The sequence below is a fragment of the Conger conger genome, chromosome 2 (assembly GCF_963514075.1).
Source record: "Conger conger chromosome 2, fConCon1.1, whole genome shotgun sequence".
Taxonomy (NCBI): Eukaryota; Metazoa; Chordata; class Actinopteri; order Anguilliformes; family Congridae; genus Conger; species Conger conger.
In genome coordinates this window covers 24,971,093-24,986,985 of record NC_083761.1, presented here as the reverse complement: position 1 = coordinate 24,986,985, position 15,893 = coordinate 24,971,093, and the positions used below count along the sequence as shown (strand labels likewise).

Sequence of the window (15,893 nt, the reverse complement as noted above, 5' to 3'; positions counted from 1 at the left end):
CAGTGTGAGGATGAAGGTGGTCTCTAATGAGCTGATCTGAGGTCACTGTGCGGCTCTAATGATCTGATCTGAAGTCAGTGTGAGGATGAAGGTGGTCTCTAACGACCTGATCTGAGGTCAGTGTGAGGATGAAGGTGGTCTCTAACGACCTGATCTGAGATCAGTGTGAGGATGAAGGTGGCCTCTCACCTTGTAGCTGCTGCTGCTCCAGGGACAGCGTGTCGAGGGTGTAGGTGCAGAACTCCAGGTTCTCCAGGGCCTGGGCCCGGGCCGTCTCATCCTCCTCCTCCTCCAGCATGAGCCGCAGCTCCTCCATGGTGTTGGAGTACACCTCCATGTCCCGCTCCACCTCCTGCAGACGGAGGAGTGAATACTGCTCCTGCTCTCTCTCCAGGGCCCTCTGGTCATCCACCTCCAGCCCCTCCTCAGCCTCCAGATCCACCTCTTCCTGCTCCTCATCCTCCGGCGCTGCAAAGGCATGGTCGGCCCCTTGCTGGGTCCTGGGGGCGTAGCCGTCCCGGCGCAGGCAGGGTGGGGGAGGTCTTGGGGCGGGCCTCGCGGGTCGGAAGGAGAGTGGCGGCCCATGGTTGCCCCCGAGTAAAGAGGCCCGGGACACTTGTGGTTTGATGACCCTCGGGCGAGGCGGGGGAGGCCGTAGAACCTTCCGCCTCTCTAAAGGGGAAGAGGAGGTGGAGAAGAAGGGCGGGACCTCAGTCTGGAGACACACGGGGGAGTGAGAGGAGCCCCTGATGATGTCGTTCTCACTGCTGTAGTCCAGGATGGAGAAGTGGCGGGATATCTGCAGCCCGCCGGCCCCGTCCCTGGGTCCCACCTGGCTCCCGTCCCCGACCGGGCCGAACAGGCATCCCTTCTCAAATTCGGCGAGCTGCTGGGAAAGCTCGGCGTCCAGGTCCCGGGCAGAGGCCGAGAGGCTCTCGAGGGTGAAGGAGCCGGAGAGACCGTTGGAGCTCCGTCCCGTGGGCTTCGCCAACCGCTCGCCCGTGCGACCCAGCAACAAGTCTGAGTCGGTGACGCTGGAGTGGCGGGCGACCTTGCGGGGGCTCCGCCTCTCGCCCCAGCCCAAGGAGTCGTCGCGGGCAACGTTCCGACCGTTGCTCTGCCCATTCTGGCCAGCCAACTCGAGGCTGAGGGTCCTGGTGGAGGGCGCCGGGGGCGACTCAGAGTCGCCCACATTGCTTCCCGTTTTCCGACCGAAGGACAACCTGTTGTTCAGAGAGTGCAGGCTGGGGCGGGGGGGGAGGCGAGGCTTTGATGGGGGCGTAGGGCTGGCAGAGCTGGTTCTCTGCAGGTCTCTCCGCTGCGGCGTCAGGGCGGCCCCACCCCAGGAGCTGCGCGCCGACTCCGGCCGCCCTCTCGCATCAGCTGGCTTTGAGTCCAGGAAGCTGCTGTCCGCCCACTTCCTGTCCCCGCCACCGCGGCGCTCGAAGTAGTCCAGGTCCCAGACCGTGTGGTCCTCCTGGATGCTCCAATCGGGTCTGTCGCCGTGGGGGACGCCTGGCAGGGGAGGGCCGTGATTGGCCACATACTCATCCTTGCCCTCCAGGGAAGCGGTAGAGTCAAAGGTGGGCAGTTCCTGCCCCTTGGTATCGGGGGTGAGCTGCGGGTCCTCGAGCCGGACGAATCGGTGGGGGAAGACCCCGCTGCGGCCCCTCAGCCTCCCCTCCAGCCACCCGTCCTCGAGCGTGCTCACCACCCGAATCCTGTCGCCCACGTCAAAGTCGAGCTCGCCCGCCTCCAGTGCTCGGAAGTCGTATAACGCCACCCCGAACACTCCGTCCTCATCCTCCTCCTCTTCCTCCTCCACCCGAGCGGACTCCCTATCCTCGTCTTCCTCCTCCTCCTCGTAGATCTCATAGGGCCCTGCGTCCTGCCCCGCCCCGCCCAGCCGCAGGGGAGCAAGAAGCTCCACGAACCCCTCGGGGAAAACGCCCCTGCGCCCGTCCAGCTCTCCCTCGTACCAGCCCGGCTCGGGCACACCTATGATGGTGATGATGTCGTCCTCCTGGAAGTCCAGCTCCTCCTCCAGCTGGGCCGACAGGCTCATGAGGGCCCGGGCCTGGCCCTGGCTGGGGAGGTCTGAGCTCGCCGCCGCGGTGACGGCGGCCTTCTGAGACAGCTGGCGGGAGCGGCAGGAGAGGCGGAGCTCTTTGACGCAGGATGCGGGGACGACCCCACGCGACCCCCAGCAGCTCCGCCCCCTCAGCCAGGCGGCATCCGCGCTGCCCTCCCCCACCACGACGTCACCTGCACCGAGAGGGGAGGAAAGAGGAAGGTGCAGAGAGAGGAGTAGGAAGAAAGGAGAGGAGAGGGAGGAGAAAAAGAAAGGGAGAGGAGTAGAGAATGGAAAGATGAAGATAAATTCTTAAATTGCTGTCTATAGATACACAGGGATTCTACATGCAATTGGTCTGACCTCAATCCTCCAAATGTTATACAAAATACATGCAATACTGATCAAAATCATGGTTTAATGACGATGATGCCCCCTCATCCTGAAAAAATACAGTTAAAAAGAAAATGGGCTTCTTTTATAGCATTAGCTTTTAGTTTTCAACTGTCTACTGGTGGTGCACTGGCAGTTACTGTACATTTCTGGCCTCTACGACCTGTGTCAATGTGATCGACCATCATGAAAATAGGTCTGTCATTTTAATGTTTTCTTTTCAATTTAATGTCTTGACCTATGATGCTATCCAGTTTAAGTATATTATTATTATTATTATTATTATTATTATTATAAGCTACACCAGCGTTGTGCTCCGTTTACAGAAAGCCTCTTTTAAATGAAGGAGAAGCAGCACACGTTGCTGAGGGAGAGGACACAAGCCTGGTGTTTTCACTGGGTTTCTACCGGTGTGTACAAAAATAAAACATGCCACTGCCAGTATAAACAGGGCTCAAGGCTTTCCTTCATACCACTGTTTTATTTTCTAAATGAATATTTTCACTTAAAAAGAATAACTAGCAAACAAATACATTGAAACACCCATTTATAGAATGATTATGATGCATATTGATGTACTGTGGCTAGGAAGTGCTAGAAAGTACAGAGAATTCTTCCTGACAATGAAGTGGGGGGTCAGGGGTCACATTCCACAGAGCAGGGCTTTTCCCCCCATTGTTTAGGAATGCCGACCTCATGCAGGAACCTCATGTCACAGAGGACACATCCAAGCGCTGGAAACCTCATGAATCCCTCAACTGAGGAAGGCACACAGAAGAACTGAGGTTTATCATTTTCAAAAAGCATGTGACCTTCTCGCTGAGTCACCTCTCAGGAAAGAAATTGCCTTCAGAGTTTAAGAGCCGACAGAAGGCCGAGAGGGAGCGCTAGGGAGGGGAGGTCAGCCGAGGAGAACGTGACATTCCCTCTGACTCACTCCCAGGTATCTGTCCGACAGACACGACTGGTCAAACAGAGGCACCTAGTGGTGACCGGGAGGATTACGCTCTATGAGTTTGTTGCCAAAGGGGCCAGTCACCTAATGCGCACCTGGCTCACGCCCTCCGATCTCTGACTCAGCCCTCCTGGTCCCCATGACCAAATAATAATAACAAAAAAAAAGGTCATAAAGGTTTACAAAACCCATGAGTTCTGGCATGGGTTGGAGGATGTCTGAGAAGCACCTCTGTTCTGACCAAGTTTTTGACCCAGCCATGTTTGTAGGAGCACTGGGAAAACTAGGGGACACACGCACACAAGCTTTCTTTTGGCACACAAGCTCTTTCTAAAGAAAAGCAACCATTTGTGCTAGAGCGCTACTGCCAACAGCAGAGTCCAAGCTTATGCACTATTGTTCTAAACTACTGATTTTTTTACCTGACATGGCTGAAATTAAGCTTCTTCACGGCAGCCGAGTAATGGTGAGTGAGAAAAAGAAACACGTGAACATGCGTGCGCACACACACGCAGGCACGCGTACGTGGGCTCACACACACGCAGGCACGCGTACGTAGGCTCACACACACGCAGACATGCGTACGTAGGCTCACACACACACGCAGGCACGCGTACGTGGGCTCACACACACGCAGGCATGCGTACGTGGGTTCACACACACACAGGCACGCGTACGTGGGCTCACACACACGCAGGCACGCGTACGTGGGCTCACACACACGCAGGCACGCGTACGTGGGCTCACACACACGCAGGCACGCGTACGCGGGCTCACACACAGGCTCACACACACGCAGGCACGCATACGTAGGCTCACACACACGCAGGCACGCGTACGTAGGCTCACACACACGCAGGCACACGTACGTAGGCTCACACACACACAGGCACACGTACGTAGGCTCACACACACACAGGCACGCGTACATAGGCTCACCCACACACAGGCTCACACACGCGCAGGCATGCGTACGTAGGCTCACACACACACAGGCTCACACACGCAGGCTCACACACACGCAGGCTCACACACACGCAGGCACGCGTACGTGGGCTCACACACACGCAGGCTCACACACACGCAGGCACGCGTACGTAGGCTCACACACACGCAGGCTCACACACACGCAGACACGCGTATGTAGGCTCACACACACACAGGCTCACACACACGCAGGCTCACACACACGCAGGCACGCGTACGTAGGCTCACACACACACAGGCTCACACACACGCAGGCACGCGTACGTAGGCTCACACACACACAGGCACGCGTACGTAGGCTCACACACACACAGGCACGCGTACGTAGGCTCACACACACACAGGCACGCGTACGTAGGCTTACACACACACAGGCACGCGTACGTAGGCTCACCCACACGCAGGCTCACACACACGCAGGCACGCGTACGTAGGCTCACACACACGCAGGCTCACACACACGCAGGCACGCGTACGTGGGCTCACACACACACAGGCTCACACACACGCAGGCACGCGTACGTGGGCTCACACACACGCAGGCTCACACACACGCAGGCACGCGTACGTAGGCTCACACACACACAGGCTCACACACACGCAGGCTCACACACACGCAGGCTCACACACACGCAGGCTCACACACGCAGGCACGCGTACGTAGGCTCACACACACGCAGGCACACGTACGTGGGCTCACACACACGCAGGCACGCGTACGTAGGCTCACACACACGCAGGCACGCGTACGTAGGCTCACACACACACAGGCTCACACACACGCAGGCTCACACACACGCAGGCACGCGTACGTGGGCTCACACACACAAAGACAGACATTATGTTATGTTGAGGGATATTACTCTACAACTAAAACCATGACCACATATGGTTGTAAACAGGAGGAAGTGACATGAGCAGATACTAGATGAATCATTGGCATTTGCTGAAAGCCTCAAAAGACAGGAAATTAAATTGATCACCCCTAACGCTCACATAGTAAACTAGCTGGCATTAAGACTGTCACTGCCATTTTCAGCATAGCTAACATTAGAGCTAGCTGGCTAGCCTAGTGAACTCACTTTGTTGCTGTTTATGACTAGCCTAATAAGCTAACATAGCTGGTGATTTAGCAGCAAGTTCATGTACGGCGACCTAGCTGGTCTCATTCTGGCCACCCTCGCTTTCACAAATTGAGAGGTTGCCATTTTGGACGGTCAGTGAGACCGGCAGCTGCTAGCCTAGAAAGCCTACTTTCGGTACTCTGATGTAATGTCATCTAGCTACTACCTGCACGCTATAACGCACTGCCCACACTCACTATAATACAGTCATGAACAAATGGATGTGTCAGGTGACTAGATCCAATACAGTCATGAACAAATGGATGTGTCAGGTGACTAGATCCAATACAGTCATGAACAAATGGATGTGTCAGGTGACTAGATCCAATACAGTCATGAACAAAGGGATGTATGAGGTGACTAGATCCAATACAGTCATGAACAAAGGGATGTATGAGGTGACTAGATCCAATACAGTCATGAACAGGGGGATGTGTGAGGTGGACGTATGAGGAGAGTTGGCTATAAACAAGGGGATATGAGGGGTGGCACCACGCAGGAAGACATGAGGGATTATCACATGTGGTGATGTATTGGGAGGTTCAGTCATGAAGAGGAGCGACTGGTCATGGTGTACCTCTCTTCAGTGGCAGGTTCCCGGTGTCCAGGCTGCTGAAGTCATTGATGCACACGTACAGCCGCTCGCCTGGCTTAGCGCTGGGTATGCTGACTGCCTCCACGAAGGTACTGGGAAACTGACCTGCAAGAACATGTAAATGATCACATGACCAACAAGCGACCATTTGGTACACAAATCTGACCGTATACTCGTAACTATGAACATTAAAAAAAAACAATGAAACCTGCATAGTGATAATCTGCAGATGATCTGGACCCTCGTAATTTTGTGTCTGTAGAACAATTTAATGCTTCTTTTCCTTATTTGAAGTTGTTGTTGTTGCCTTCTATGTTGAAATCCGCTAGCATAGCACATAGCAATATACCGGGAATGCCATTCAGCAGGACATCGGCTTTACCTCCCAATAAACAGTCAGTGCCCTGATAAAGATGAGCAAATTAGGCTGTAAAACAAACAACTGAAGTAATGATATATGTTCTATGGGAAAATTTTATTTTTAACTGGGAAAATTGCATTCTTTTATTCTAATACAATTTCTCAAACAAAAAACATCCTCATTTCCCCATTGCATTGCCTGGCAACCTTTATGCTAGATTGTCTCCAGGGCGTACTGAACACTACAGCTCCTACAAAGGGAGAAATAATAAAAATACGATGAGAATGTTCTTCTGAACATTCTAATGAGGATGTAATGTACAATTTAAAAAATTATAATAATAATTATCTTCAAATGGTTAACTTAATCAGCTATGCAAGCTAAAGACTAAACTGAGTTTGACACAAAATACAACAGATTTCATTTTACAGCCATTTACATAATTTAATATTATTTTTGCAGAATATATGTGCCATGAGTGGGCTAACCAGATGTAAATGGTCGGCATGTATATAGCGCCTATATCCAAGTGCTGTATAATTGATTTCTCTCATTCACCAATTCACACACACACACTCACACACACACAGGGGGGTTAGGCGTTTTGCTCAGGGACACTTCGACACACCCAGGGTGGGATCGAACCAGCAACCCTCCGACTGCCAGACGACTGCTCTTATCTCCAGAGCCAATGTGGGTGCCCCAATTATTGCTGCAGATGTGACGTTTGCATGCGTAACGCTATTATTTATCTTGCGACATTTATTGCTGCAGCAGCTGAGCAAGCCAACAAAAAGGGCCTTTCCAGGCAATGTGAATGGGATTTTTGTCTCGGACTTGTATCATACTGTACACCCACTCTCTTAGTTTCTCAATTCAACTGGAGTGACAGACAAAGAATCTTTTGTGTCACCAGAGCACAATCACATTTACAACAAATGTTAAGAAGCTCATTTGAAAGTATAATTTCTCAAGTAACAAAGAGGTCTCTCTGTCTCTTTCTTTCTCCCTCCTCTCATTCCGGTTTGAAATGCAGCCACACCTGAATAGAATGGACGTGTGGAGCCCAGCGGGTCTGGAATACTATGTCATGTTTATTTAAATACGACACAGTCTTAAAGGGAAACTGTCCACAAAACAGTTGATTATGACAGCTGATCTCATACAGTATGCAACATGTCAGAATTTATCCAGCCCTCTTCCATATACACATTAAAGGGATAGTTCTAGAGTTATATTATTTCAGTTTTAGACTATGTTTCAATTGATCCAAACAGTTTATTTGTATAGTTAACGGATATTTTAGATGTTTCTGATTAAGTGTGGGCTTTAAAATGGCTGATATAAGCAAGAAAATACATCTTTGGAAGCATAATATTGCAATATCAGTGGCTTTGGGATTACTGGAAAATAACTTGCATCTGCAAGTATCTAGATACCCTTTAACACACACACAAATTAGGCCAGTTTAAAAATTACACCAAAAACTGAAATAATACAGAAACTACAGAAAGTGAACTACCTGTTTATCATCCAGCAGCAGCAAAAACATTAGTTCATAATATAAAACAAATAAATAAAATTGCCTCCATTTAGCGTGACTCTACAACAATGGCGGCAGACCTATCCATTTACATCACTCACCTGTGACCCCATCCTTGTTGCCCAGCAACCAGAACTCGTCCACCACACTTAGGACCTCGATCACATCACCAGTAAACAGGGGGAGCTCCTCGGAAACGCTGGGGAGAAACTCAAACACGGCACGGACCACTGAGCCAGGCTCCATCACACAGCACCTGAAGAAAGGAGGAGAACGAAGAATTTAGGGATTAGCTTCAGCTAACTACCACGGTTTCTCACGGATTCCTTGTGGCTCCACATTATTTCTCATTAGACTCCACATTTCTCATGGGAGGAAACAGGACTTCAGTGCACTGAATCAAAACAAAATGGATAGAATGGTGCTGCTGTTCCAAGAAGCATTCAAATGAGTGACAGAAAAAGGTGGCTATATTGGACGAGATAAATTCCGAATCAATGTTCAAATTCAAAGGTTACTGTACAGTATATAGATTATGAAAACTGATTCTATAATGTCAGTTATAGAGGCGACCTACTTGAGCCCCTTCCAGGCGCCATTTTGAATACATTAATGTTGGGTCAGACAGGCCTTGTTAAGCAGGGGCACTAAAAAATGGATAAAGAAGTTGTGATAGCACCTAAGTGCACCAATCAGTGCTTTGGTATTTACCGGTAGAACAGGGATTGGTGGAGCTCCTCTGCACGGTTGAAATAAGGTGCAGATTATGTATCGCTATTTATTATTCCGGCTGTAAATTACAACCTCTCTGACAGAGCACAGAACACAGCATGCCAGATGAATACACTGGCACAAGCTCGGCCGGAAACCCAATCAATAAGTTAATAATTACAATGACCATTTTATAGCACGCATGCCATTGGATGAGTCACGTTTATGCTTAACGACCCGGACTCTGCTCTGCTGAAAATAAAATCATTGAGAAACCCTGCGGTACGGTCCGAAAACTCAACGAAACTACTAGCTGCACAAATATCTCCAAGGGATACTAAACCCCAGCTGTTTCCAGCACTCCAACCAGAGAGGAAATGTTGTGGACCTGCTGTACGGAACAGAGTGATTGCAACAGTTACATCTGCGGGGCAGTCTTCCCCAGAAGGCCCATTTTTAGAGGCGCAAACAGTAAATCAGCTAGTGGGCCTCCGTCACACCCTCAAAAACAATGCCCACGCTAACAGAAACAGACACAGAAACAGAGACAGAGACACACACACACCCACACACAGGGCACAGACAGACAGACGCAACGTGTCAAAATGCCAGTGTGCTGCACTAGCGCACCATGTCCACCAGGTGTCATGTGCATCTTCCGGAAACTTCTGCCTGGAACACACACACCTTTATCCCTTTTTACGTTTACCAAAGCAATTTCATCACAGACGACACATACACACAGTGGCGCACAGCCCTACAGGAGGTACAGTCACATAACTATGACATCAGCTTCATCAGACACTGATGGAGGGAAAATGACACAGATCCCAAACTGGGTGTAGGTTTTGGAGGAAGCTCTGGAACAGCTAATGACCCTAATGACGTAATGACGTCTGCGAGGGTCTGCCTGCGCGAGTGCGCATGAGAGACGACGCATGTGTATATTTTGGATATCCTACTGAGGCAAGTTCGGATAATTTATCAGCAGCAAATCCAGTTCCCCAACCAATACATCACTGCCCCGATGAGGTATGACCTGTTCTGAAGGTCTCTTCTATTAATACACTAACATTACTCTCAAAAGCAAACTACAACGAGCGATGTAAAACACATGGTAACACTTTACAGTAAGGTTGCATGCATTACCATTAACTAATGCAATTGTTAACTAACTACTGAAAAGTTAATCTGTCGGGTGTTGTTTATGTCATGTTGTTTGTACATCATTAATTCATACTAACAACTCCATTAGTTAATACCAATTCATATTGGCATGAAAAACCATTGGCAAATGCATAGCTGTTTAACTAATTATGTTTATCCTATGGTTTGGCAATGTATAAATATTAATACACATACATTAATTAAGTAAAAGTAAATTTAATGCTGAATTCATGTATTTGTACAATTCATGTTATCAACAACATTAGTTCATGCCAATTCATGTACCCTTATTGTTTAGTGTAACTGCACATTAATCCAAACACAGGACACCCACAAAATCAATCAGAGCTAATTGCAGAAATATGGTGGCTTTTCAACCTTGGGACCATTGGTTGGTTACTCTTAGAGCTAGTAAGCCTATTGGCAAGAAACATAAATAGGTTCTGTCAGAACTGATTTGAACTATTTGAAAGATGGACTGAACATTTTGTTTTAGAGAAAGAATTACGATAAAATAGACAAATGATAGACTGTGCATTTTTCTGTGTCTTCAAATTGCCTGCACATCTACTGGAACAGTCTGACCGTCAATCACAAAACAAGAGCCTGACTCAGTGCTAACAAACATGGGCTCTGACAGTAAACATGAAATGAAAAAAAGATAAGGGTGGGTGGTTTGGATCATGAGTAATTCCTTCCTTTCTCCACACTTTCCTCTTTCCATTACTTTGGCACAGGTTTTATACTCATCTCATCTGTCCATAAGGTTTTTTTCAGTAGTTCCGTAATGTAGCTTTTTATTTTATAAAATTTTTTTACAGAAAACTCCTAGCTGTACTTGAGGCTTACCAGTGGTTTGCATCAGTGTTCTTTTTATTGTCGTATTTTGGATTCAAAATCCACATTGCCTACACCCTGGAGAGTGTTCTTGATCTGTTTGACAGTTGAACATTTTTTTTTCTCTCCAATTGAAAGCATTATTTGGTGATAATCTTGCTATTGCTGAGCTCACCAGTATGCTCTTGCTTCTTAACAATGTACCAATCAGTTGATTTTTACACGCCCAAATGTTTTGGCTAGGTCTCTGGCTATGACATGTTTTGGCTATGCCTTTCATCAACTTATTCAGATTTTTCCCCATGTTGGCCTGCTTTTCTGGAATTGACAATTATTTGGTCCTCATGGTGAGAGACTCCAAATGCAAATTCCACGCCATGTAACACTAGACCATTTGTTATCTTTCTTGTGCATGAACTAATGATGCTACACAGAGCTGGCCAAGAAACAGCAGAGCAGCCAATTGGCCAATTACTTTTGGTTCCCCAAAATAGGGGAATTAGGCATGAAAACGCTGCAATTCGTACATCGGTCACCCAATATGGATGTAAATAACTGTGATATAAATCTTACCACATATTGTTTTATTTCAAATACAATGTGCCGGAGTGCTGAGCCAAAGCTAAAATTGCATCACTGTCCAAATACTTATGGACTATACTGTATATGGACACACACACACAGGCACAAACACCTGCAGGAATTTTCACACAAAGGATATAAAGAACACTAAGTATCTGTTTATTAAGAAGCTTCAGTAGGAAATATTTAGGAAGACTTCAAATAGTCTATTGATTAGGCAGATTGAGAGACTGAGACCTAGTGGAATTGTTGGTTTCTTGAAGGTCGTTTGTAAAATGGCCTACTTCTGTCTCAGGAGACTGAGACCACCTCAGTATCTGGTTCTGAACAGAAAACCACTTCCAGGTACTGCTAATCACAAGGAGTGCCTCTGTGTCTGGCGGTGAGGGTTAGGAGAGTATAGTTTCAGCCCACTGAGTGATCCCGGTCTCCTATTGTCCTTTCATGGTTTCTGGCCCTAAACAGTTCAGCCATTCTCCAAGGCAAACAAACAAAACAACACACTCCATCCGGATTTGGAATACTACACGGGTATGTGCTTTAACAAACACGATCAAAATGGCTTCTTCCAGAGGTTGTTGAATTTAATCAGTAGGATGAATTTTTAACACTGCACGGTGGGGGGTATCAGTGTGCTGTACAGGAAAAAAAACAGGAAACAAAGAAGGATGTTTTCAAAGGCGTGGGACCTCCAGACTTGGCGAAACCCAAACAGGCTGAGATGTGCCAAGGCTGACAAAAAGACACTACATCTGCACTCTGAGACACTGACTCAGAGAGAGAAGTTGGACAGAGGGAGAGAGAAAGGGACGTAGAGGGGGGGAAAGAGATGGAGAGAGATGCACAGGGAATCATTTGCTATCGCAACCGGGCCTATAAAGACAGTTGAAATTCAAATTTGAAATTGAGCGAAAAGGGTGGGGAAAGAAAAATAATTGAAAGAGAGAAGGGGAGAGATGTGTATTTTAAAATCAGCATTGTAATGTTTTTTAGAAAAGTGCATTTTTTCTATGGTATGGACATATCTCTACCTTAGAGAGGACCCGATCAATAGTGAAACGCATTGTCGGCATAAACACAAGTCATTCATGTCATCATTACCCTCTCCATTACCAGTACAAGCAGCACTACAGTCAAATGCACTCCTATCTTCATCTTTATCACTGCCATTATCTGTACACTATATTCTAATGGTGAGTCAAATCAGTCTCCATGGTCCTGACTCCATGGTATTCACCATTTTGAATAAAGGAATCATGCAAATCACACTACCAAGAAGAGCACTAGCCACATGAACAATTCTTGGGTCGAGTGATTTTTAACCACATTGTGGGACGTTAGGGTTAGGTTTCTTTAAATGAAGAAAAACACAGAGCTCAGAAATACCTGTAGAACAAGATCTCACGAGCAAACTTATGGAAGGTTTCTTTCACACTTAATTACTTTGAGAATAGTGATCAAATTTGACACCCTCCCCTCCCTCTCTATCCCAAACTCCCTATCCTTGCAGCTATCCTCAGACAGCAACAGGCCGAGAAGATAATAAAAAATAAGTACAATAATCGCAATAATACCATCTTGTATACTAATATATTTATTGAGGTCAATTGATATAATTTTTTGTCAAATACCCAACCCCCATCAACAAGTCAAAGACATTCCATAATTTCACATGCTATTTAGTATTCAAAAGCAGGCTGGCTCCTTATTTATAACCATACTGAATAATAATAAAATATTTATGAATGTAGATGCTCACCGAAAATGCTCTTATTGTGATGTCAATGTTATTTCCACTGTCTTCCTCAGAAATATTTACACAGACGAGAGATTCCTCCTCCAAAGGAAGTCCTCTATTAAGACATAGGCATCGCAAAAAAATGTTTTTGTTGTCAAACATCAACCTTTTTTGGCATAAAATCTCTGCGGGATTCACCGATGTGCAACAGAAAAAATGCTAGGTTGTTTTATGCTTGCCTAATAAATTATACACCTTTGGAAACGTGATGTCATTAGCAGAAATTCTTTGATGAGCTATACTGAATTTTCATACACACAGATGGGGGTAATGCATTTTCTCTGCAACTACATTACAAATACTGGTCAGAGATGGTTGTACTTGGGCTCATCGTGTTCGAGAGAGCCCATACAAAATAGAATTTCTAGAATGAATGAAAGAAATGAACTTTTGTAGAAGTATACAACGGCTAAACGGACAACAATGATAACTGCTCCAGAGAAATTCTAAGAAAACAATGGACATTTTATCAATGTTTCTCTGAGTTAGCACATTTTTAGAATGAGAAACTATTATGCATTTGGTCCGCTGAACACGTTGTCGTGAGCCACGGACCCCTTGCCGAGCTCAGACCTCACGTTCCCACGAGCAGTACCTCACAATGAGGTGTCTCGGGGACGAACTCAAGTACTCCGAACGTCCTGGAGCCCTGGTAAGTTCTACTGAACTTCCAGCCCAGTCTCGAAGTGAAGGGTGTGATGCAAATCTGGTAATCGATGTCCTGTATTCAATGTATTCCTCTAAAGACTCTTTATCACATATGATTATAGTAAGATATACTTTATTATAATCAATCAAAAGAATAGAGTTGTACAGATTACAGTGTACATATCATCTTTTGCAGTTTGCTAATCACATGCAAGTTACATATACCCCTCTTAGCTCTTTCTAAATTACCTTTCCACCACGATGTTTAAAAATCAAGGTACACCCTTCCTATATCCATCCTCCTCTTTGGCCTTTACCTTATCTTATGGCTCCCCCTTCACGGAGATAAAAGCTACTGAACTTCCATTAATACAATGGGTACGAACACCCCTAAAGTCTACTACTTATTTATATCGTATATAGTATCTTTCTAAAAAATAAAAGACATAAAAATAAAAGGAAACTTATAATGTATTACTTCTATGTATTACTTTTCCTACTTCTACAAGTAATATAGATTATAATTACCACTCATGCCCTAAATATAGCCATCTCGTTTTCTGCGGGATTTGATCCCTCCTCCTTGCTGTTGATGAGCTCTTTGAACAGCTGCATTGGTTTGGGAATCTGGGGCAGGATCAGGACCCAGACTTTCGAAAGACGTGACTTTGCACTTCGTACTTCTCCTGCCTGTTGTCTGGGATGTGCACTGGTATTTCTTCGAACACGTCGGGGGTTTTGCAGTGCAGCCGCAGCATATGCCTCTCCTCACTGACACTGAGGTTAGGGGGGGAGGCTTCAGGTTCTTGCGTGGGTCCAGCAGGAAGGTGTTCTGTAGCGTGGAGGAACCCCTCGTCCCGTCTGTTGGCCTCCAGGTGCAGTTCACGGCTCCAAGCATGTTGTAAAAGCCCTTTAACTCTTTCACCAGCTTTTCTGTATGATGAGGGATGCGCGTGAACACCTCTTCGATATCAGTCCTGCTGTCACAACTCTTGGGCTGAGTCCGCACCGCGTACGTCACTCCTCTCTCCATATCCATATCCTGGAGTGGCGCGCAGAGGGAGCGCGCCACTCCAGCTTGACTACAGCTGTCTTGTGTTGTTCTCTCTTCACCAGCTCGTAGATATCTTCTGAAGCCAAATTCTGGGATCCTGCTCTAAGGTCTAAAAACCTATCCCTTATATATCTTTTTTGCATACAAAAGTGTACCTTTTTTGATAAGAAATGCCCCCATTATGTCAAGCGGGAAGACATTTATCTTTTATATAACCTGTTTTTTAATGACCATATTAATTATTTCTGTTTTTCCAATTGTCATTTCCTCATACCTCAAAAGAACTGTCCCCAATATTTTATGTCATGGGCCCCTCTGGTTTGGGAATTTCCCCCATCTTAATATATGAGTGGAAAAACACTAGCCCTTATGTTGTTTTTAATGAACCTATTCATCACTGGTGTCTGTGTCAGTTTCATAATCTCTCCTTGACTTCCTCCAAACTTTGATCTCATGCAAGCCAGACGTTAAAGCCTGCCACCATCTCAACACCCTCTTCAGGTGCCCCTTTTTGTGGCGCCTTAAGGGATCTACAAAGGACATCCAGCCAATAGCTGAGTGTAAATCATCCGCCATTAATCATTAATTTTCTTTCGGTATTGACATCCCTTCCGTTTTCCTTATTTTTGTTTTTCTTTAGCCAGGCATTGTGCCCCTCCCCTGTAGGGTTGGGGTATTCTCAGTCAGAACTTTAACCTTGCTCCTTAAAACCCTAAATCTAAGTCCCCCGACTTCAGACTCCTCTACTGACAAGTATGGCTGCTCATTCTCTGAACCACATATTTTTCTTCTTACGGGCGTTCTTACTACCACCTCGATGGCGTGTGCGAGGGGTTAACAATGCATTCCTTTCTAACCCATCCCCCGTCAATCTCTCATCAGGGGGGCCTAGGGCCGGGTCCTCGACAACGTTGTGAAAAGTATGCTGACATTATCTTATTTGCAAAATGCAGAGAATGTGAGGTTCCCCCACACTTGTTTTACCACTCACATGTTACAAAGTAAGGAACTGTTACTAAAGCAATGGCATCTTATAATAGGTTAGGCAGAGGGACCGTGTATTTTCA

At 46.6% G+C, this 15,893-nt stretch overlaps 1 protein-coding gene across 1 annotated transcript in view; it reads right to left on the bottom strand.

Annotated features, from left to right (window-relative positions):
• Window positions 1-15,893, bottom strand: part of dnmbp (dynamin binding protein) — a 73,225-nt gene that overhangs the window by 38,692 nt on the left and 18,640 nt on the right. The window contains exons 2-4 of the mRNA XM_061230889.1: window positions 8,131-8,285; window positions 6,108-6,230; window positions 190-2,265 (exon numbers count right to left, since the gene is read on the bottom strand). Of these exons, the coding sequence (XP_061086873.1) occupies window positions 190-2,265; window positions 6,108-6,230; window positions 8,131-8,275 (2,344 nt within the window). The 5' untranslated portion in view covers window positions 8,276-8,285. The remainder of the gene's footprint in view (window positions 1-189; window positions 2,266-6,107; window positions 6,231-8,130; window positions 8,286-15,893) is intronic.